Genomic DNA, 24,209 nt, shown 5'->3' with positions numbered 1-24,209 from the left:
GACCAGAATTTGGCAAAAATTCATAGTTTTTCAGATAATTTATCCTTTTAAGTTATAAATACCATGTCACTAGTGAAATGTTTGAAATTTTGTCATCTAAATTCATAAATTTTCAAATCATCTAGTTATTGATTTGATGTTGCAATCAGTCAAGATTCTGAGCTTGCCTACTAAATTACATGGTACAATCGAACAATATATTTTGTGTAAATTTCTAAAATTCGAATACTAAATACGGCGCACACATTGCTGCTGCCTAGTTTGTAACGAAGCGTAACTGTTTTTTAAGCTCATCAATTCAACAATGGCGTCCCTCTAAGCTGACCAATCTACCCCTTCCACACACACTGCGCATGAACGTATTCCTATAAACCAACTCAATCCACACACATTTGCGTAACTACTTCGCCTCAGCCTGTCAGATCCGATCCACACCAGCCACAGTAAACGCAGAAATCGAGAGAATTTCATGGCGGCGGAGAAATGGGTTCTGAGTGTGACGGCGCAGACGCCGACGAACATAGCGGTGATTAAGTACTGGGGGAAGAGGGACGAGGAGCTGATTCTTCCGATCAACGACAGCATCAGTGTGACTCTCGACCCCGGCCACCTCTGCACCACCACCTCCGTCGCTGTCAGCCCTGCCTTCACTCACGATCGTATCTGGCTCAACGGGAAGGTACACTTTGATCGATTTTTTTCTTGCTTTCCTCTTTAATTTTGTTTGAGTTGATGCTGTTTGACCTATTTGTATTCTGTATACAAATGTGTGTGTGTGTGTGTTAATTCAGGCTTGAACTGATGATTTCTGCACTAAATTCTTCCAGTTTAATTTGAGGTTTGAAGAGATTTATGAATATGATTAAAGATTTGGTTGTTTTGGTCTTCATCTAGGTTTTAAAATGAACTGTATAAATTTAAAGATGGGCTTGTTCAACTAGTGAGTTGAGTCTGCTAAGGAATGTAGAGTTATAAGTAGAATGACAGGAGATATTGAGCAGGAATAACCCGGATTGGCTAGTGTCCATCATTGCTGTAGCTCGATACGACTATTTGGGAGGGTTAAGAAAGATGTGTGCTGTATCCGTTCGATTAGCCCTGTGCTAACTAGGATTTTGACAATGCAATATATCTTATGTATTTTTCGCTTGTGTAGGAGGTATCTCTTTCTGGAGGCAGGTTCCAAAATGTCTTGAGGGAAATTCGCTCGCGTGCTACTGATTATGAGGATGAGAAGAGGGGAATCAAGATCACAAAAAAGGACTGGGAGAAGCTGTGTGTGCACATTGTTTCTTATAACAATTTCCCTACTGCTGCTGGTTTAGCATCATCGGCTGCTGGTTTGGCATGCCTAGGTAATTTGATATTCACTCAATCACTTGCTTAAAAAATTATAAGATCCTGCCTTTTTTTTTCTGTTCCACATCACATAATTATCTTGCACTCCTTCAAACAATGAAGCATTTCTATTCTTAGAGTTGTGTAAAACTGTAAATGAACTTTCTGATTGCCTGAATATGAATTGCTGTTTGTTTACCTCAAAAAAAAAAGAAAAAAACTATGAATGGTTGTTTTCGGTTGTTCACCCAAAATTCTAGTTGTGTTCACAAATTGTCAACAAATATGTTGGCATTATTACAATTTTCAAATGTCTTTTAGTATAGTAAAGTGGCTGAAATATTTGAGTTCTACATTCATTTTAACTAAGGTGATCATTTTTATTTTCAGTTTTTTCCTTGGCAAAGCTCATGAATGTGAAAGAAGATCACAGCCAATTGTCTGCTATTGCAAGGTAAATATAGATTTCCCGAGTTCATTGATCTCAGATATGTCCTCACTATCTTCTGACCAGAACCGATAGAATTTAGTAGTACAAAATTAATTACTATCTTTTTATGTATACATATCAGGCAAGGGTCAGGAAGTGCTTGCCGCAGCTTGTATGGTGGATTTGTCAAGTGGATCATGGGAAAAGTAATTTTCGTAAATAGATTATTTTATATACTTTTTGTTCTTTGATTATTATTACTTTTCTAATTAATTTCCCTGGATGACTGCAGGAGGATAATGGCAGTGACAGTATTGCTGTGCAACTTGCCGATGAAAAGCACTGGGATGACCTCGTTATTATTATTGCAGTGGTGTGTATCCGTATCTATCTTAACATCACATCATTTACTAGCTTATTGTGTAATTGTGTTATTATAGCATATTACTTGTTATTAAGTGGTGTTTGTTTGAATTTCAGGTAAGCTCAAAACAGAAGGAAACTAGTAGTACATCTGGAATGCGTGACACGGTTGAAACCAGTGAGCTTATAAAACATAGAGCAAAGGTATGCCAGTGACATTCCCTAATACTGTATGAACTTTGTCAATATTTCATGCCTCACTTTGAAATCCCTCTCGAGTCTCTTAGCTGTCTTTGTCTTTATGTTGGATAGTATGGCATGAGTTTTTAGACTGAAATGAAGAATCCACTGTCTTGCTGAAATATCACAGGAAGTAGTACCGAAGCGTATAAAAGAAATGGAAGCAGCTATAGCTAAGTGTGATTTTCCTTCTTTTGCTCGTCTGGCTTGTGCGGACAGTAATCAGTTCCATGCAGTTTGCTTGGACACCCTGCCCCCCATATTCTACATGAATGACACATCCCACAGGCAAGCACCCTTCTTCAGTTCTAATCAACACCATATTATCATTTCAAATAATTGAGCATTTTTTTTAAATCATCACTTTGAAGCTCACCGAGTCATGAATATTTCAGGATTATCAGCTGTGTTGAGAAATTGAATCGTCATGAAGGAACACCTCAGGTTAATCACTTTCTCTTTACATCTGGAATGAATAGGGGAAGTTTTTTCAACTTGCATTTCGGAACAATCACCTTAGAACTAACAGAATTTTTACCACTTTCTTTGGATGTGAGCTTTTTTGTTCATCTTCACAAGCTGATAAGAAATCAAGATAGTCGAAACGCAACTCCCTATCCACAATTGGATTGTTTGAATTCCCACTTCCTATTAATATCTTGTCATTTGAAGATCGACTTTAGCTAAACCAGAAGGTTACTAATAGAAAGATGATTTACAGGTGGCGTATACCTTTGATGCTGGGCCAAATGCAGTTCTAATCTCAAAAGACAGGAAGACTGCAGCCCTTTTGCTTCAGAGGCTGCTCTTTCAGTTCCCTCCTCAATCAGATGCTGACTTGAACAGGTAGTTCTGAGTTCCCACATTATAGGTGTTTCTTGCATATATAATCTTGACACACGATAACTCATGTGATGTTCTGTATGCGACCCCCATTTCCACAGCTATGTGATTGGAGATAAGACGATACTAAAAGATGCTGGCATTGAGGACTTGAAGGATATCGAAGCTTTGGCTCCGCCTCCTGAGAATGCTTCAACCCAGAGATGTAAGGGAGATGTTAGCTACTTTATCTGCACAAAACCAGGGAGAGGACCCGTTGTGCTGGCCGACGAAAGCCAGTCTCTTATTAACCCTGAAACTGGGCTGCCCAAGTGAATCGCCACATTTCAAAAGTCGCGTTCGTACTGAGAAAATTCAAGCTGTGAACCTTACATTAATTGTTGTAATGAGTTTTTCTTGTTAAGCCATTTTATCTTGCTTTTTTACCAAATCATTGTGTAAACATTTCTTCAGAAATATTAACAAATAAATTGAGTTTGCCATATGTTTGTTTGCCATCTCATTGTAATGCAAAAACTGCTGCTTCAGACACAGACACATATGATACTTGAAAATATCTGTATAACTCCCATTTAAAATCCTTGTACACAATTATGGTACTCCAAAACTCATTGTAAGCTACATCTATCAACATGAAGTCTCAACAGGCACAAGAATAACAACACAGTGCAGATATCGAACATTTCTAAAATCACTTGTCGCCTACCAGGAGCGCGTTCAAGATAGCATCTGTCGCGGTGGTGTCACCATGTGGAAACAGATGGCCAGCATTTGGCATTTCATGGTATTGTATCCACGGGAGCTTCTTCGCAATGTAGCGCTGCAGAGTGACGGGAACCAAGCCATCATTATCGCCTTGCCACAAATGCACAGACCCTTCTCTGTCGAGGAAAGGATTATCAAGATCCATAGGATCAAAACCCCAACTCCCAAACCCAATCATCATATCACGGTGAAGTGACTCGAACAGCCCCTGTTGCGTTGAATAATGCTGTCGACAAGCAAGATAAGAAGCTATTTGAAGTAAAAGCAGTTTCCTCAGACTCATGCCATTCTTAAAATGAGATGAAAACAAGTACCCTGTTAACCATTGAAGCCGATAACTTTGCAAGAACTTGGAGATCCGGTGCAGTGAAATTAGGTCTTCCAGCAGCAACACTGGAGGGAGGAAACCATTTCTGAGTGTTCCACCAATAAACGAGTGAAGGAGCGTAGTGTGCCACCCGTAACGCCCACTGGTCTTGTGGGAACTGCTCATAGTATGCTTCTGTTGCTAGCTTCGCAGGAAAACCTGGCCACCAAAAATTAACAACGGGTGCTATCATCGCAACTCCTGCTAGCCTGACATCATAAACCAATTTCACATAACCAAACACAAACAGTTGATCTTATGAATCAATGATGTAAATTTAGTATCAAAGATCATTTTTTTACCTATGAGGAATGTACTTGAGGCAACCCCAAACAACTTGCCCACCCATGGAAGTTCCAATGATGTAAAACTTGGGGCCGAGCTCTAGTTTATCTCCGAGCTCCTCTATGTCCAACGCAATGCTCTCCATCGTTCTTTTTGGGTCGGGATCACTCTCTCCATAGCCCGGTCTATCAAAAGAAACCAAGTGTATCCCCAGTTTCTCAACCAATGCCTGAAAAGTACTTACAAGTCACCTTCACCAAGAGCAGAGATAGCTAAAGAGAAAGGGGCTCTACACCTCAAAACCATACCGATCTAGCAAAGTGAGCCTCGTTTTTATTGGAGCCAAATCCATGAACCAGAATGATCTTATAGTTAGCTGTCACTTTGGAGACTCCATGCTCCATGTAGGCTAAGTGTCTTCCATCCCTAAGTCTGATTCTAGGCCCTTCGACTGATGGGCCACCGGTGGAACCACAGAGCCGAGGGGTTGGAGGACACAAGGCTTGGTATGACCACGCTAGTATCGCGATCAACAACACTGCTATAGCTTTCCAAAACATAGCTGACATAGAGAATACTATTATACATGCGTCCTTGTGAGAATTTGATCTCTAAATTTTAAATCAAGAGAGCAAGAATTGGTTAGCACAGTCTCTTACTCCAACAGTCACAAACTAATCATATGCATAATTATTTGCCACTAAAATACTAGAATCGTGAGAAGACACTAATCAAAATTCCCAAAAAAATAAAAAACAAAAGCTTCATGGATTTTTCTTGAAATCGGAAATACAATCCCAGATTCAGAATAAGCAACTCCAAGAATTCAAATTCACAGCAAAAAGCACAACTAAAATTTTCAAGAAACAGGATAACATGAATATATTTATGAATATGAATCTAAAAATGGAAACAAATACAACTTCTCCAACAATCCATCATTATAAAACAAACAAAAAGACACATACAAAAAGAATCTGAAATCGAATTGTGTGCAAGAAAAATCTCAAACAGAAATTAAGTACTTACCAAAAGCTTCAACCTTTGAGAGACAGAGTGCTCTTTGGATTGCTTCAGCTAATGAGTTAATCCACCAGTTTCAGAAACCAAAGAGCAAAGTAAACAAAGAGTGAAAAAATTCGGTTTAGTTTATGAAATGGTGGTTGAAGTTAAATATTTCTCAAAGTGGATACGCCTACTGCTTCGATAGTGATATCTGATATCAGAAGCAACTAACACATTTGACTTTATTTATATTATAATCATATAAATTAAAATTTTCTTTTTTTTAATCCATAATTCATCATTTATTATTTCTTTCTATATTATAAATCAGTAACTCATAATAATGAAGAGAATTATTATGAATTTATAATGATAAGATAAAAAATTCAATAGGAGTGATACTTCGTTATTTTGTGTTTAATTGAATATTTAAATGTGAGGATCAATAATGCATTAACAAACATGTTAAGACTCCCCATATGTATAGCATTCGAATGGAGAAAAATCAATGTTATCGAATATAGTTTCGCACCTAAAATTTGGTAGGTGGGATAGATCAACAAAATAATGAAAATGTGGTTGTAGAAGTTTTGCCATTTCTCAGCCTTTTGTATGTAGCAAATTGTAGCCATCACGTTGCAATTAATTGCGGATAGAATATTGTAGAAGTATTTTAATAATTTATAATTTTAATAGGAGTATATTTTTAAACACATTATTATTGAATTTGTTTTATTTAACATTAATATTTGCTATTTGATAAAGTTGAGTTTAAATGGTAGTAAATATATAAATTATTTCTTATTTTTTATGTTTAACTAATTTTATTATTAATATAAAAAATAATCAACTTGGTTATCCTGAGTTTGATATAAATTTTAAAATTATTGCTGCTAAGTGATAGCTTTCTAATACAGTAGTATTCATAATTTTGGATTTTAGTGAATAAAGATAATCTAAAATAATTTGAAAGTCATTATTACGAAACTCTATGTTTTCATTTTTATAGTAGTATGTATGTATGTACACTTAGCTATTATTGAGAGCTTTCAAATCATACTCCTAAAAGTTGATATAGGACAATAATATTTAAACTTCTATCAAATACTAAAAAATGTAAAAGTTTATGTGTGGTAAGAAATCAAAATTTTAGTACTCCTATACTTTATGGCACATAATTACTCCCTCTGTCCCACAATAAGGGTTCTATTTTATCATTTTGGTCCGTCCCACAATAAAAGTCTTATTTTATTTTTACCATAAATGGTAAATAAGTCTCACATTGCATCAACTTATTTCATTCACATTTTATTATAAAACTAATATATATATAAGTGAGACTCATATTCCACTAACTTATTTAATTCATTTTTCATTACATTTTTTAAAAATCAATGCTATAGCTAAATAGGACTCCTATTGCGGAACGGCTGAAGTAATTCATAAAAATAGATATTTCTAACATTTGTTAATTTTTTTTAGGTTGTGACTTGTGAGTAGTATCTTTGTCATCCATAATAGCAGTAGTTGTACAATAAATAAGCCATAACTAATTCTTGATAATTCACAATGAATAAAAGTCATAACTCATAAAACCCCATGATCACAGCATAGTAAGACTTACACAACAAAAATTAACGTAATAATAATTAAATTTTGGTAATATCATTATTCATCAAGAAAGACCCTCAAAACCAGCAATCATCAATCAAATGCAATGAAAAAAATGTTTGCACAATCTTGATGCTCAGACTTGTTCTTGTAAAGGTTCTTCACATAAAGAATCAACTAGAATTGAAATAAAATTTAAGTAACAATCATACTCATTGCATAAAAATGAGCAAAAAAAATCAGTGAACCATTTTATCAGCCATCAAAAGCTTGCTCAATATAGCATTTTTGACATCAGTTTCACCACATGAGAAGAGATGTCCAACATTTGGAAGCTCATGATATTGCACCCATGGCAGCTTCTCTGCAATGTACCGTTGAAGCGACACGGGCACGACCCCGTCATCAGTGCCATGCCACAGATGAACAGAGCCCTCTCCATGTGGGAAGGGATCCTCAAGCTGCATTGGATCAAGATCCCTGTGCCCGAATCCCACCATCATGTCGCGGTGGTAGGACTCGTGCAGGCCCTGCTGCGTCGCGTACGCCTGGTCACATCAACGATCGAGCAGTCATGTCAGCAAGAAACCGAAGATGCTAATGGCACTGCCCTGTGAGGGAAAGTGTACCTTGTGAGACACTCCTGAGGCAGCCATTTTGGCGATGATTTGGAGGTCGGGAGCTGTGAAGTTTTGTGTCCCAGCAGCAACACTGGAGCCCGGGAACCATTTCTGAGTGTTCCACCAGTAGACGAGCCAGGGGGCGTGGCGTGCAACACGCAACGCCCACTGGTCCTGCACGGGTTGGAGATTGTATGCCTCTGCGGCTAAAGCAGAGGGAAAACAAGGCCACCAGTAGTTCACTACTGGAGCTAACAATGCAGCCCCTTTTAGCCTATCACAGTTTATAAAGTCATAAAGAATTTACCAAGGAAAAACACCTAAACATATCAATAAATAAGCAAAATATGTGATCTGAGGCAAAAATTATAGAGCAAAATATGTGATCTGAGGCCAAATTATAGAGCAAAATATGTGATCTGAGGCCAAATAATAAAGCAAAATATGTGATCTGAGGCCAAATTATAGAGCAAAATATGTGATCCGAGGCAAAATATTGTTACCTATGAGGAATGTATTTGAGGCATCCCCAGACAGCCTGTCCTCCCATGGAAGTTCCAATGATGTAAAACTTTGCACCAAGTTCTAACTGATGTCCGAGCTCTTCTATGTCTAATGCTAGGCTCTTTATGGTCCTCTGTGGGTCAGGGTCGCTCTCTCCATAACCCGGCCTATCAAAGGACACGAAGTATATGCCCAGTTTCTCCACCAAATCCTGTTGGAAGCATAAATAGATAATCATTTGCAATGTTCCTATTCCCCCATAGCAAAAGGGGATAACGTTGGTACCGTGGCAGTGATGGAGGCTTCGCGTTTGCTAGAGCTAAAGCCATGGACCAAGATGACCTTGTATTTGGCTGCCTCTTTGGGGACTCCATGCTCTTTGTATGATAAGTTCCTTCCATCCCTAAGTTTGATTCTAGGTCCTACAAGGGGTGGCCCACCCTTCGTGCCACAGAGGCATGGTGGTGGTGGGCGGAAGGGCCGGTAAGCCCATGCCACGAACCCAATCAACAATACCACACTGATTTCCCAAGACATTGCTGTGAATAGGGGAAAAACACATCATTTGAGAATCTTGAATTGAGAATTCATTTCCTTGTTAGGTTATAACCCTACATTCATGGCACTCAATTTCTATGATCAAATCTAATTCTCACAAAACCAGAGGCATTGATCACTTTATAGTCTTGAATTAAACACAATTTATGTGAATGTATGACATCATTGTGTGTTAGTATGCACAAAATAACAATAAAAATTGGAATAATGTGGGATTGAAAACCTAGTTTCACCATGCACCCAAATTCATAGTGCTTAAATACAGCAGAATTCAGATAATTTTTCATTTTTATTATACGTTGCTAACAATAAAACAGCTTACAAATTCCAAAGAAACAGAGGATCATTCATGAACACACCAACATCATTACAAATTTCCTAACAATCCCACTAAATCAACACACACAAGATCACACATAGATATATCAACAAACCGAAATTGGAATAATGTGAAAGTGAAAGTGATCAAACAGTACGAATTCAACAAAATATTGTCACCTCTATGATTTTTTTTCTGTAGAGATTGCTTCAGCTAATGCATTGTGTGTGTGTGAGGGAGAAATGGAAGTTGATAGTATTTGAAAAACGGAAGTTGAAATGTGAAAAGCCCAATATTTGAAAGTGACGAGAGAAATTGGGTTGGTAAGACTATACTTTGTGTTAACTCTAAGCAAAGAAAATTACCAAAAAAAAATACTAATATGGACTTTATATAGACTTTAATGCAATAGCTACGCGTGTAATATTCAATAATTATATTGCTCGATTGGCTCACCTATACATGAAAATAACTCGTTTATATACGTTAAATCATAAATTTAGTAATATTTCATTGATTGAAACAATATTTGCTCTCAAGATTGCGGAACAGATATGCACAATATCTAATTAAATAATGTATTTTTTTCCTCAAATATGGAAATGTGTATTTTCGTTAATATTGTTGTTATGGAAATAATCAAATATGGATATGTTTCGTATGGAAATATAGTGATTAAGTTGGTTGTTCATAAGGAAATAACGATCAAGAGTGTTTATTCGTAATCCGTAATCCGTAATCCATATAGGTATCGATCTCCTTTACAAATCTATATAACAGTGCACAGAATTTAGGATCGACATTGATCAATGGAAATCTCGGATAACAGCCTTGAATATCAAACCAGATCGCGTCGCCGGGATTCACTCACGTTTCCGCAGCTCTGATTTCTGTCTTCAACGCCAAGTTCCCTCAAGTAGGCCATCTTTTGCTGCGGAGGATCGTACTGCAACTGCAGAGGGCGTATAAACGCAACGACAAGGTTTGTATCTTAAATTCGTTTGAATACGATTCTGTGTTATGCTGAAAATCTGTGCTTAATTGTGCATTATGATGAAAAATTTTTGGCTGTCAAATCCTAATTTTTCCCCCCATAATTTCGTTAAAATTTTGAAAATCTCTACTTAATTGTGTATTATGGTGAAATTGTGCTTAACTGTGCATTATGGTGTGAATCTTGTTGGCGGTCAAACCCTATTTTTTTTTCTTTTACCTGGTCAAACCCTAATTTCCCCCCCCCCCCTAATTTCGTTAAAACCTTGAAAATCTCTGCTTAATTGTGTGAAATCTGTGTTTAATTGTGTGTGACAGCTGAAAATCTTTTGGCGGTAAAACACTAATTTTTCCCTAATTTCGGTAAAACCTTGAAAATCTGTGCTTAATTGTGTGTTATGGTGATACCTGTGCTTGATTGTGCGTTATGGTGAAAATCTTGTGGTGGTCGAACCCTAATCTTTTCCCCAATTTCGTTAAAATCTTGTGGCAGACACAACTAGTTGCGGCGGTGAAATTCATAGCTCACCTGTTGAATCAGCGGATAGTTGATGAGCTTATCGGCCTTGAGCTGCTGACGTTGCTGCTGGAGAAGCCGACCGATAATAGTGTTGAAGTAGCTGTTGGGTTTGTTGCAGAATGTGGATCCTTGCTGCAGGACCTTTGCCCCAAAGGAATGAATTTGTTATTGTTTAGGCAAAAAAACTAGATTTTAGTTGTTGATTTTTGCAGGATATATCTCTCTGAAACACTGTTTCTTCGATCTTATCAGGTGTGCTTGAGAGGGATTCTTCACGAAGGAGATATAGATAAGCGTGTCCAGTTCTTGATTGAAGGCCTCTTTGCGTTGCGGAAGGCAGCAAAGTTTCAGATTATGCGTCCAGAACTGGACCTGGTGGAGCAGGATGACCAATTCACTCATCAAGTTTCTCTCTTGGATGAGATAGATGGTGACGGTGATTTAGATGTCTTCCAGCCAGATCCCCAGTTCGTGGAGAATGAGAGGATGTATGAGGACCTAAAGAGGCAAATACTACCTGAAGATGAAGATGAAGATGATGAAGACCAAATTGCAGATTCAGTGGATAGCAATGAGGAAGAGGACGAGGAGCAGATAAAAGACGAGACCGGGACAGACTTGGTTAACCTCCGGAGAACCATCTATTTGACAATCAAGTCAAGTCTTGATTTTGAAGAAGCTGGACACAAGTTGTTGAGGATCGACATATCTGTTCTGGAGAAGGAGCTGTGTCATGGTTTTGGAGTGTTGCGGTGAGCAGACAAATTACCTCCGCTATTACGGACTCCTCGGGCAGAGGTTGTGCATGACGAACAGAATATACCAGGAGACATTTGAAAAATGTTTTGCCGACCAGTACTCCAAAATTCACCAGGTGGAGACAGTTAAACTGATAAATGTCGCAAAACTATTCGCTCATTTGCTGGCCACGGACGCGTTGCAGTGGCGCATCTTGGACTGCATTCAGTTGACCGAAGAGGAGACTACTTCTTCGTCTCGGATCTTCATCAAGATTCTCTTGCAGGAGCTGTCCGGACACCTGGGACTCCGGTTGCTTAATCAACGCCTGAGTCAAGACTCTTTCGAGTCTATTTTTCCCAAGGACAATCCGAAGAACACTAGGTTTGCTATCAACTTCTTCACTTCCATAGGACTTGGTGGGATCACAGAGAACCAGCGTGATTATCTCAAGAACATGCAGAACGAAGGCAAGCAGAAGAAAAGGAAAGTTAATGTATAGTATAGTACTCCTAGTTAATCTCGTGGTGATGTATACATTAATCCCGTAGTGATATGAGTATTAACTTTTTGTAGCATGGTTATCATCTAAAGATTTTGAAATGTGTAAAAGGCTATAGCCTATAGATGTGAATTGAAATATATTTCCATAATGGCTGACCGTATAATACTAGACTAGATAGCAATCCAGCCAAACTTTTATATGAGCTTTTCATAATTAAATTAATTTAATTAATCTTAAAGTTTTTTTTACTATACTTTACGTATCTTACAAAGGAAATTAAAATGCTATCTCAATTAATTGTATCGGAACTTGGATAATTTTGCCTTAGTTAAGTTAAAATTAATTAAAAGGAGAATCTAGCAACGATGTTTAAGATGTTTAATCAAACTGTTAAGATTTATTAATTCACAGTTAGAATAGCAACGATGCCAGTAAACTGAGTGCAACAGAAGGCATAAAATGGGACATTACAGTTGCTAGCATAGAATTTAAGATGTTCAATCAAACTGTTAAGCATAAGAGAAGTCATAATAACCACAAGTCTAACCAAATTATATTCAGCCGACTAACAGACAGGCAATATCCTCACTCGATACATTCTTCATCCTGCGTCGCAGGCAGCCATATATGTACCAGTGCTGTGACAACAAAGCAAATCCTAATAAGATAATAATTCGATTTTATTTTTCAAGAAAGAAGAGACAAACGCTAAGCAATTGATATACCCCATGACGAACGCAGAACACTGATATGTTGCAGTTCATGGGTGGATTTTTGTCATCATCATCACAAGCAGTGGCAAAGCAGAGGTCTAGGGAACTCATACAATCTTTTGCACTGCCACTGTTCACAAGCTCTGTCTATACGACAAAAGCCATATAAACTGAGAGTAGCTGAAGGGGCACAAGCAAAGAGCACATGATTGAGCACCATCCAGCATGTCTCAGTTTCTTATGCCTGCACCATACTCGGTTGGGCCAAATTTGCTGCCCTAGCAGCAACATGTCAACCATGCCCAACTCAATCATGAGAGGGTGCAGGCATTGCCCAAGCCCCTCACCGGGGCCGGGCTAATCCGAAACTTGCATCAGGTTGTTGCTGATGAGACTGAAAAGAGAGATGAGTTGAACTTAGGATAAAAAATGATTGTCTAAAAATGAATGCACAAACACATCAGTAACACTGTATAATGATAATGCACCTGAGATTGGATGATAGTAGTTAGCATGTGTCACTACGGTATATATCCAATTAGTCACTAATGTTAGCAAAATTTATCATTCTTGAAGTTATAGAGCAACCAGCAATGAAAACAAAGATGAAGTCCTCACCCTAACCAACCATAGGGTGACACTATAAGGAATGCAGTCAATTGCTTCATCAGTTACAGCAATGTCACTATTACCAAGAATGGGTTACTAAAGGGAAAAAAAAGAAACATTTTCAGAGTATCAGACATGTAAGGAAACAAACTTCAACATGAATCATGACAATAAGCAAACGACTATAGATTCCCAGTGCTACGTTTATCTAGAGTAATATTGTCAACTTATTATGAAGGACAGCATTAATCCATAAACTGCACATGGAAGTGATGCATAATACACCAGCAGCTCCATTATACGCTAAAACCAGTAATAACAGATAACTTATAGTATCATGAAAATACACTTAGGAACTGTTTCCATCAAATAATTTTAATGATTCCAAGTCATATGATGTGTGACCTTTAAGCACATCATGATAACTGAAGCGATTCATTTTACATATAATACCTGTGAAAACGGCTGGTGAACTGGATCAAGAGGATGGAGATATGGCATTCCAGGTCGTTGACAAGGGTATTGAGGAGAATGTAAATAAAGACCAGAGTTTGGTTGTGTATTTACATGACCAGAGTTAAAAGGAGGCATTTCTGCATGACCATATCCAATGCCAGCTGGAGGAGATGGGGCAATCCACGTCCCTGGTATGTGTTGAGGAAGATGCATGGGTTGGTGCTCTGAAGAAATTGGGGGTCGGTGACCAGATCCAAGCTGTGGGAATTCAGTGTTGTAATTCACTGCAGGTGCATACATAGGCTGAATGGGGTACGGACTTCCACTAAATCCAAAGCCAGGATCAAACCTCTGCAAGTATCTGGAAACAAAATTGATATATCAACGTGAACTACTTAACAAGATGATGTACATCTTTTGAAGCTGTTCTAAAGTCATTAACATACTACTATTTCCACAAGAACATTGCATTGTAGGATATCACCAGACAAACTAATAATATGCATTCCACAACAAAGATAAAATACAAGGAAATCATATCTCGATATGAAGAGATCTGATATGGTAAAAGCTAAAAAGGACTATCAGAAACGGGTAAAAAGTTGTTGGAAACGGAAGATTAAATATACCTGTCATAGTTCCTGTCATAGTCAGGATCTTTCCGTTCAACTTCACGGTCCCTAAAGATCGCCACCCGACTATTTGTCTTTGGTCTTCCAATTGGTTCTCTCTCTGTCCTACTCTTAGGTAACCTACTGCTAGATGTCGAAGACTCGGACAAGCTTCTGGCAATAACCCCATCAGATCCACCACCTCTCTCTTCTGCCTTGGTTAGTCCTATGGAACCATGCTGAAAATTATCATGAATCCTGCCATCACTTCCCTGTTTTGCAGCATAACTCCGCATAGAGCTGTTCGAACTAAATATCCGAGCCCTAGCCCTATTGTATTCCTCCTTTCTTTCTTCAACACTTTTTGCACTGTTTGATTTTTCAGAATGCGCACTTGAGTTGCTATTATTTAGATGCCCTTTTTGTGGCCTCTGCTTGATTGCAACCTTAACCGCACCAGCGTCTTCATTAGGTAGATTTACAGGGATGTCAGCAAGACGAATCAAAGGAAGACGGATATTAGTAGTCTTGCGAACAATAATTTTGGAGCCAGAACCATCAAGAAGGTTATTATCCGATAAAACCATGGATTGCAGTGAGTAGTGCTGTGCAACACGGTGAGCAGCCAAGCGTAAATAAGAAGTGGGCAACTGTTGGAATTCCATCTGCTCCCTGGTAGGGTCCCGAATGAACTTCTCCACATCCTGCTCCATTCTCAACACTGCACAAACATGTCATGTCATGATTTTTTATGGATTCAAGACAAAAGATGACGAGCAAGGTACTAATATACTGTTGATGACGATGACATGATAATCATCTGGTATAAACTTTCTAGCTGGATTGAAAACCATCAAAATTCAAAATTTGTGTTAAAGATTGTTAATTATTTTAGGAGCCAATAATAAACATTTATCAAACCAATAGATTGTTTTTTTAGAGATCGAGCTTGAATTCCAGATAAGTTTTTTAATCTATTTTTATCAATCCAGGCCTGAAGGGAAGACAGTTCAAGTAGTTAAGCTCGGTTCTCTAGTCATGATTACAGAGGTAAAACTGAGAATTTCATGATTCAAAACATGCACAGCTCTTCAATTAGCAGTCAGAGATGAAAAACTCACCAGAGAGCCGCTCACGAGGATTTTGTATAGCTTCCCGCAAAAACTGATCTACTGTGTTGATCAAATCCTCCGAAACACCCAAACCCGATCCGGATTCCTCAACTCTCTCCTCCTGCTTGTTGGAGTTGATACTAGAAGACTCCTCTCTGGAAGAGTGCATGAGCCGGCGCATGCTCTCCTCCACGTCAGCAACCTCCCACGACTCCGGGCCGTCCTCCACAGAGCCCAGCGATGCCGCTCCGGAGCCTTCCATGGTTTCTTCGAATAATCGTGGCCGATTAGTCTTCAGTGCTTGGTTATTGAACAGAAAATCGTCAAATCCAGCTCGAATTCGAGAGAATATGAGCGTCCGATTCGAAAGAGCCGTCGAATTTCATCTAAACCGCGCGCTGATTTGGGGAAAAGGTGAAGTTTTGATTAGGGTTTGTAGAGAGAGACGATAGAGGGGAGAGAGGTCGGCACGTGCAAGCCACGTGATGCCTTTCTTCGGGAATATGAACGGATTCTACTCGGTGGGAAATGTACCACTTTCTATAGGAATGGTACAAGTCTAAGAGCACCTACCGTGGGGCGGATGTCCCGTCGGACATCCCCGCGGACATCCCAAAAACACATCCTGCCACGTAATAAGGACTTTCCACTGCACTGCCACATCATAAGGATATCCCACTGCACAGTGGCAGACATCCCCAAGGACATCCCGACGGACTTCCCACAATAATAAAAATTCATAAATTCACCAACTTAAACAATTTTATCCAAGCCCCTTGGCCTAGCGGTAAAGGGTGCTGGATACCGCGTCCATCCTGGAGTTCTCGAGTTCGAACCATGTGTGGCGTAATTTGTCTTTCCTCCTTGTTATAGGAGTTGATTTATAATTTCCTCCTTCATATATATGATATAAATATATGAAGTTAATTAAAAAAAAAACAATTTACGGAATTAAAATTTCGACACAAATACGGAGAAATTGCAACCACTTTATTTTAAAAAAACATACATAGTAAAAAAAACATACATAATTATTAAAAAAAATTACATAATTAAAAAAAATCGTTGTCTCACTCCTCGGATTCCCCGCCGCCAGTACCCTAGTCGTCCCCGTCGGTAGTCCCCTCGTCGCCACTCTCTGCCATGTCACTCAACCCCAAATCGCGCTGCATACTATTGATGATATCCTTCAGCGACGACCTGTAATGGCGATCGGTCGATATTCGCCATTCAACCATTGCACGTAACAGGGTTTCATGTTGCGCGACGCGGGCGAGTGAGGGGAGCTCGAGATCGTTTTGGGTAGGAGCTGCCGATTGGGCCTCGGTGGACCCGCTGGTGCTTCCACTCGCCATCCGCGCCGTGGACTTTTACCCCACCGGGCGACGGCGGTGGGCCGACGATGAAGGTGTCGGGAACTCTGCCTCGGCGGGGGGGGGTTCGTGGGAACCAGCACTGCTACTATACTCCTCGGAGACGCTGATCTTCGTCCGCTTCGGCCAGCCAGATTCAACACCCGCAGTCAACTTGGCCGAAGTCTGCACCACAAGATACACCTCCCAATATTTGAATTCCCCGAAGCCCGCCGCAGCGTCTATAAACTGATGGTGAGACAGAAGCTTCACATCCTCGGCAGACATGCCGCTGGTTGCCGAGCGGAAGTTGTTTGTGTAAATGTCGGCGAATCGGCTGAGCTGCCTCTTCAGCCGCTCCCACTGTTTTCGGCATTGCTCTCCGTTGTGAGGCTTCCCCCTAGCGGTTTGAATTGGAGGTAGCTTTGGCTAATGCGCCACCACATCCTGTCGATATGCTGGTTAGCCTCGATATATGGATCCTCCACTATGCTGATCCACGCCTTCGCAAGCGCGATGCACTCTTCTGTGCTCCAGACGGTCCTCTTTTTCCCGTTGTGGCTCGCTCGTGGCGGGGGAATCACTATCGTGATGCTCCATTTATCTTCGAAAGAAAAATATTTAGAGAGAGATACTCATTAATGCAAGTGGTGCGAATGAAATGAAGTTCAACGAGCCGTATTTGTAGAATTTTTGAAAAAAAAATAAAAAAAATCGAGACGTACGCGCGGACGTCCGTGGAGTCAACGCAATGACTGACGTCCGCAAGGGCGTCGCGACGGACGTCCCGGGAACGCGGCGGAACTCCGGTGTCTACAGCCGACGTCCGTATCCGCGTCATCGCTGCACAATGGCGGACGTCCCGCGCGGAACTCCGGCACGCCGGCCGGACGTCCGTCGGGACGGGCGCCATTGTGGATGCTCTAAGAAATAATTCAATAAATTCATAAAATTTTGTTTTGGGTTCTGTTATTATTACAACTACAACGGGAAAAATTATGGAACGATAAAATATTGTAGCAATTGGCATACATATTATAGCACGTAAAAAGCAGTATATGAGGTGGATTAATGCCACCATACTTCGCATAAATATTACTATAAACATGAAAAGTTTGCATAAATATTACTTATAAAACATGAAAAGTACTACTACTTCGCACATAGCGTAGATTAGTGTCATCGAATATTATGTAAAAATTATATCGTATATATTTTACTCCCTCTGTCCCATAAAAATATATGCACTTTTTATTTTCGTCCGTCCCACAAAAATATGTGCATTTCATTTTTAGAAAGTTATATCAATTTAATAATGTTGGTCTCACTCTTCATTATCTCTACTTTAACTATCATTATTCTCTTATCCACTATCTCTACTTTAACTATCATTCTTCTCATCTTTCTTACTTTACCATACCATTCTTTTCATCTCTCTTACTTTACTAATTTTGTTTTAATTTCCGTGACATCTCACCCGCTCATATTTTTATGGGGCGAAGGGAGTATAAAAGATGAAAAGTACTAACTCCGTCCTACAATAAGTGTCCATTTTTGGCATTTTAGTCTGTCCCACATTAAGAGTCCACTTTTACTTTTACTATAAATGGTAAGTAAACCTCAGATTCCACTAACTCATTCCACACACATTTTATTATAAAACTAGTAATATATAAAGTGGAACTTCTTACTCCACTAACTTTTTCGACCCACTTTCCTTTACATTTCTTAAAATACGTGCCGAGTCAAATGTGGACTCTTAATGTGGGACGGAGGTAGTACTATTTAGCACATGAGGGGAATTAGTGTCACACAAGGTACTCCCACTTATGTGAACCTTGTAATCTTTGAACTAGACATCATTGAAATTCAAATTTTATTACGTAAGAAACTAATATAAAATATAAAATCATGTCAAGAAAATAGAAATATACCAACTCAAGCTTTTATGAGAAAACATGAGTAGGAGTACAGTAGTTGAGCAGTTGAAAAATAAAATTATAGGTCAATTTAGGTATTTATCTTCAACTTTAAAGTTCATTAAAAATAAATAATTTTAAATTTGTAGCCAATTTTAAATGATGTGGGAATGACATGATAAAATTAGTGTTAAAACAATAAGCTAACATGTTAAAACGATGGGGCTAGTTTGTTAAGAGTATCTCAAGAACACGCAAACAAAAGCAATGGGGATATGAGGCAGAAGAGGAGAAGAAACCGATTGCTATAAATGTATGATGTATAGCTTCTTGTACTTATACATGAGATTGCTGTATTTGTAACTGGTGTTTCTGTTTGTTCCTTATACTAGACACACACAGCACTGGGATGTTTTTCATATGTAAATTTATTCTGTTTCTGTGAAATAACAGAAATGGGTATTACAAGATGTAGATGGGGAACAACAATAAGCAGAATAAACTAGAAAAGCATTAGCAGCTTTGAGAATGGCACAACACTGATAAGGACATTGAATGTCTTGAAACATGTTTCTACTTCTTGTGAGGTGTTGAGCTGCATGGCATCTATTTCTTGAAGCTTCTGCTTTATTTGCAACCAGGCCTGATTCTCTCGGCTATCTTGCGCATCAGCTTAAGTTCTCCAAGTAGAGCTCCGTGTTCTGCTACTCCATGTCGAGCTCCGAGTTCTGCTTCTCCATGTCTCACCTGTGCTTCAAGTGCAATCAACTCAGGTGTTGTGTTGGTTGTTAAGACAATTGATCTTGTATTTATACCAAGAGAAAAGCAGAAAAGGAAACAATAGTTGGGTTAAGACAGACTGTAAAGGTTCTGTAATTCTCAAATTTGGTGGTGTGGTATGCAATGCGCGAGTGTGAGTGGCAATGAGACAAATATGTCAATGTGTGAGTGTGAATGGCAATGAGATAATTATGTCAATGGGTGTGTGTAAGTGGCAATGAGACAAATTTGTCAATGTGTGAGTATAAGTAGCAATGAGACAACATCTCGTGCAACCCTCCAGCTAATGCAGTTGGTTGAGTAAAACTCTTAAGCATAAAATAGGACATTATAATCCTAGTGGAACAGAAGGCATAAAATGGGACGTTATAATTGCTAGTATCAATAAGACAAGTCATTACCACAAGTCTAACCAAATTATATTCAGCCGACAAACATCGCTCTAACAGACGGGGAATTTCCTCACTCGATACATTCTTCGTCCTGAGTTGCAGTCAGCCATGTGTACCGGAGCTGTGACAACAAAGGGAATCATAACAAGATTAAAATTCGTTTTTATTCTTTGAAGAAAGAAGAGTCGAAAGCAAAGCAATCGATATACCCCAAGACAAACGCAGAACACTGATGTCAAAGCTCTGATATGTTGCAGTTCATGGGTGGATTTTCATCATCATCATCATCATCATCATCATCATCATCATCATCATCACAAGCAGTGGCAAATCAGAGGTCTAGGGAACTCGTACAATCTTTTGCACTGCCACTGTTCAAAAGCTCCGTCTATACGACGAAAGCCATATAAACTGAGACTAGCTGAAGGGGCACATGCAAAGAGCACATGATTGAGCACCATCCAGCATATCTCAGTTTCTTATGCCTGCACCCTACTCAGTTGAGCCAAATTTGCTGCCCTAGCAGCAACAGGTCAAGCATGCCCAACTCGATCCTGAGAGGGTGCAGGCACGGCCCATGCCCCTCACCGGGGCCGGGCTAGACCAAAACTTGCATCAGGTTGTTGCTGATGAGACTGAAAAGAGAGATGAATTGAAGTTAGGATCACAAAGACATAAAACTAGAAATGTCTTTGTCCACTAAAGTAAACAAGGTAGTCAGGCCCTTAAATCAACTCATTAAAAGAGACAAGTCCCTCGAAACAATAATAAAAATGAATGCACAAACACATCAGACAAGTCCCTCGAAACAATAATAATGCCCCAAATCAATGAAGATAGTAGTTAGCATGCGTGACTACGGTATATATCTAATTAGTTACAAGGCTATAAATGAATCCATGCCCAGGGAAGTACAACTGTACCCTCTCATAAAGCCCCGGATCAATAAAGAAATGCATTTCTGCTCCATCATTGCAATAGACACCTAGGTCACCATAGCAATTAGGCATTCAAGTAACTTCATGTAGGGAAACAACATATGCACTTCTAAGCAAGTTAGAACACTGAGCAACAGAAGGAGCTCCAATCCTAAGGAGAAAGCTATCATGAGTTGCGACAAGTGTAAATGCTAGAAAGCAAAGTTGAAATGTTACAAACTATCATAGGTCAATACTCCTCTGACTAGCTCTCTAGGATTTTGTAGAAAGGGTGGTTTTCATATTAGAAACTAGCTGATAGATGAGGAAGTTGAATGGGCAAAAAATTCCATTTCTCAATAGTCATGAAAAGCCATATAAGATAATACAAACATTCCTAAAGTCTAATACAACTCAGGAGTAACATCTTCTTTGTTGGAACTCATTACTCTTGTTAGAACCATTTGTCATTATTGAAGTTATTGAGCAACCATCCATGAAAACAAAGATGAATTCCTCACCATAGCCATCCATATGATGTAAAAGGTGCAAAACTAAAGAGATGTGAAAAAGTGGCCTTTAAAGAACATCATGAACTGAAGAGATGCACTTTACATATCATACCTGTGGAAAAGGCTGGTGAACTGGATCAAGAGGATGGAGATATGGCATCACAGGTCGTTGACAAGGGTATTGAGGAGAATGTAAATAAAGCCCAGAGTTTGGTTGTGAATTTACATGAGCAGAGTTAAAAGGAGGCATTTCTGCATGACCATATCCCATGCCAGCCGGAGGAGATGGAGCAATCCACGTCCCTGGTATGTGTTGAGGAAGAGGCATAGGTTGGTGCTCTGAAGAAAGTGGGGGTCGGTGACCAGATCCAAGCTGTGGGAATTCAGTGTTGTAATTCACTGCAGGAGCATACATAGGCTGAATGGGGTACGGACCTCCACTAAATCCAAAGCCAGGATCAAACCTCTGCAAGTATCTGGAAACAAAAATGATATATCCATGTCAACTGATGAACAAGACGATGTGCAATCTTTTGAAACTATTCTAAAGATCATTAACATATTACTATTTCCACAAGGACAACATACTACACTGTAAGATATCACCACACAAACTAACAATATGCATTCCCCAACTAAGATTATATACAAGGATGTCATATCTGGAAACGAAGAGATGGTAAAAGCCTAAAAGATTATTTGAAACGGGAGATTAAAAATACCTGTCATAGTTCCTGTCATAGTCAGGATCTTTCCGTTCAACTTCACGGTCCCTAAAGATCGCCACCCGACTATTTGTCTTTGGTCTTCCAATTGGTTCTCTCTCTGTCCTACTCTTAGGTAACCTACTGCTAGATGTCGAAGACTCGGACAAGCTTCTGGCAATAACCCCATCAGATCCACCACCTCTCTCTTCTGCCTTGGTTAGTCCTAAGGAACCATGCTGAAAATTATCATGAATCCTGCCATCACTTCCCTGTTTTGCAGCATAACTCCGCATAGAGCTGTTCGAACTAAATATCCGAGCCCTAGCCCTATTGTATTCCTCCTTTCTTTCTTCAACACTTTTTGCACTGTTTGATTTTTCAGAATGCGCACTTGAGTTGCTATTATTTAGATGCCCTTTTTGTGGCCTCTGCTTGATTGCAACCTTAACCGCACCAGCGTCTTCATTAGGTAGATTTACAGGGATGTCAGCAAGACGAATCAAAGGAAGACGGATATTAGTAGTCTTGCGAACAATAATTTTGGAGCCAAAACCATCAAGAAGGTTATTATCCAATAAAACCATGGATTGCAGTGAGTAGTGCTGTGCAACACGGTGAGCAGCCAAGCGTAAATAAGAAGTGGGCAACTGTTGGAATTCCATCTGCTCCCTGGTAGGGTGCCGAATGAACTTCTCCACATCCTGCTCCATTCTCAACACTGCACAAACATGTCATGTCATGATTTTTTATGGATTCAAGACAAAAGATGACGAGCAAGGTACTAATATACTGTTGATGACCATGACATGATAATCAACGATGAGGAATATTAGACAAGTGAAATATAAGTTTCAGTGTTTCACAGATCTCTTTTATTATGAAGGAAGTGCAGAGAAGTACTCAAGTACATCATGCAACAGATCACTTTTTTTTAATTCAACTTGGAGCTAGAAAATGGTTGCAAAGTACTATTTGGGAGACATTATCAGATTTGATAACTCGGTATGAATTCAAGTACTCCGTATTTGCTAAAATATTATCAGATAAATACCCAAAACGCTTGTGGTGAGAATTCACATATGCTGGAATTCAATTTGCTTGTCCTTGATTTGAAAAGTTTTTGGTAATTACTGATCCACCGAACCCCTCCTCTCTCAGAAACTGCTTACTAAGTTTTGTAAAATAAACCCTTCCTAAAGGTATAGCCTTGCTAGTCAGCTACCATAACAATATCATTGTGTATACATTTGCTTAAAGATTAATCAGAAGTTCAGCACAAAATTTCTACTCCACTTTCTAGCTAGATTGAAAACCATCAAAATTCAAAATTTGTGTTGTAGGTTGTTAATTACTTTATGAGCCAACAATAAACATTGATCAAACCAATAGATTGATTTTTTACTGACCGAGTTTGAATTCCAGATAAGCTTCTTAATCTATTTTTATCAATCCAGGCCTATAGGGAAGACAATTCAAGCATTTCAGCTTGGTTTCTCAGTCATGGTTACATAGGTCAAATTAAGAATTTCATGATTGATAACATGCACAGCTCTTCAATTAGCAGTCGGAGATACAAACTCACCGGAGAGCCGCTCACGAGGATTTTGTATAGCTTCCCGCAAAAACTGATCTACTGTGTTGATCAAATCCTCCGAAACACCCAAAGCCGGTCCGGATTCCTCAACTCTCTCCTCCTGCTTGTTGGAGTTGATACTAGAAGACTCCTTTCTGGAGGAATGCATGAGGCGGCGCATGCTCTCCTCCACGTCAGCAACCTCCCAGGACTCCGGGCCGTCCTCCACAGAGCCCAGCGATTCCGCTCCGGAGCCTTCCATGGTTTCTTCGAATAATCGTGGCCGATTAGTCTTCAGTGCTTGGTTATTGAACAGAAAATCGTCAAATCCAGCTCGAATTCGAGAGAATATGAGTGTCCGATTCGAAAGAGCCGTCGAATTTCATCGATAAACCGCGCGCTGATTTGGGTTTAAAAAGGTAAAGTTTTGATTAGGGTTTGTAGAGAAGGGGAGACGATAGAGTAGAGAGAGGTTGTCACATGCATGCCACGTGATGCCTTTCTTCGGGAATATTTACAATTCTACGATTTATAGGAGTACAAATTTCTATA

General features: G+C 39.3%; 5 protein-coding genes across 6 annotated transcripts; 2 read left to right on the top strand and 3 right to left on the bottom strand.

Annotated features, from left to right (window-relative positions):
* Positions 1 to 232: 232 nt before the first annotated feature.
* On the top strand, positions 233 to 3,698 carry LOC121744706 (diphosphomevalonate decarboxylase 2-like). Its single transcript, XM_042138291.1, has 10 exons — positions 233 to 679; positions 1,157 to 1,355; positions 1,729 to 1,792; positions 1,911 to 1,974; positions 2,061 to 2,141; positions 2,249 to 2,335; positions 2,502 to 2,659; positions 2,767 to 2,815; positions 3,093 to 3,217; positions 3,316 to 3,698. The coding sequence occupies exons 1-10, from the start codon at positions 470 to 472 to the stop codon at positions 3,527 to 3,529; spliced, it is 1,251 nt and encodes a 416-aa protein (XP_041994225.1). The 5' UTR covers positions 233 to 469; the 3' UTR covers positions 3,530 to 3,698.
* A 60-nt stretch (positions 3,699 to 3,758) lies between these two features.
* LOC121744708 lies at positions 3,759 to 9,531 on the bottom strand. The gene is made up of 9 exons (XM_042138292.1): positions 9,428 to 9,531; positions 8,657 to 8,910; positions 8,371 to 8,582; positions 7,889 to 8,141; positions 7,583 to 7,795; positions 4,938 to 5,092; positions 4,649 to 4,867; positions 4,294 to 4,555; positions 3,759 to 4,205 (listed from the first exon to the last, which is right to left on the bottom strand). Exons 2-9 carry the CDS (start codon positions 8,906 to 8,908, stop codon positions 3,906 to 3,908), a joined length of 1,866 nt encoding a protein of 621 aa, XP_041994226.1. The 5' UTR covers positions 8,909 to 8,910; positions 9,428 to 9,531; the 3' UTR covers positions 3,759 to 3,905.
* A 346-nt stretch (positions 9,532 to 9,877) lies between these two features.
* Positions 9,878 to 12,152, top strand: LOC121744647 (pre-mRNA-splicing factor CWC22 homolog). Its single transcript, XM_042138241.1, is given in 5 exon segments — positions 9,878 to 9,931; positions 10,096 to 10,230; positions 10,735 to 10,937; positions 11,025 to 11,492; positions 11,494 to 12,152. Coding segments are annotated over 5 exon segments (1,368 nt in total). The 3' UTR covers positions 12,002 to 12,152.
* A 220-nt stretch (positions 12,153 to 12,372) lies between these two features.
* LOC121744552 (R3H domain-containing protein 2-like) lies at positions 12,373 to 16,020 on the bottom strand. The gene is made up of 5 exons (XM_042138135.1): positions 15,515 to 16,020; positions 14,412 to 15,114; positions 13,780 to 14,143; positions 12,730 to 13,111; positions 12,373 to 12,642 (listed from the first exon to the last, which is right to left on the bottom strand). The coding sequence occupies exons 1-4, from the start codon at positions 15,765 to 15,767 to the stop codon at positions 13,061 to 13,063; spliced, it is 1,371 nt and encodes a 456-aa protein (XP_041994069.1). The 5' UTR covers positions 15,768 to 16,020; the 3' UTR covers positions 12,373 to 12,642; positions 12,730 to 13,060.
* Positions 16,021 to 19,078: 3,058 nt separating this feature from the next.
* Positions 19,079 to 24,160, bottom strand: LOC121745243 (R3H domain-containing protein 2-like). Of its 2 annotated transcripts, none has more exons than XM_042139067.1 (6): positions 23,667 to 24,160; positions 22,100 to 22,802; positions 21,490 to 21,853; positions 20,158 to 20,583; positions 19,958 to 20,069; positions 19,079 to 19,528 (listed from the first exon to the last, which is right to left on the bottom strand). In XM_042139067.1, the coding sequence occupies exons 1-4, from the start codon at positions 23,917 to 23,919 to the stop codon at positions 20,533 to 20,535; spliced, it is 1,371 nt and encodes a 456-aa protein (XP_041995001.1). In that variant the 5' UTR covers positions 23,920 to 24,160; the 3' UTR covers positions 19,079 to 19,528; positions 19,958 to 20,069; positions 20,158 to 20,532. The 2 variants fall into 2 exon arrangements, with proteins under 2 accessions (XP_041995001.1, XP_041995000.1); XM_042139066.1 differs by having other exon boundaries at positions 19,079 to 19,523.
* Positions 24,161 to 24,209: the final 49 nt, after the last annotated feature.

This window comes from Salvia splendens, chromosome 8 (genome assembly GCF_004379255.2).
Source record: "Salvia splendens isolate huo1 chromosome 8, SspV2, whole genome shotgun sequence".
In the NCBI taxonomy this organism is placed as follows: Eukaryota; Viridiplantae; Streptophyta; class Magnoliopsida; order Lamiales; family Lamiaceae; genus Salvia; species Salvia splendens.
Note: the sequence above shows the minus strand (reverse complement) of the source record. Positions and strands in the feature narration are given on the sequence as shown.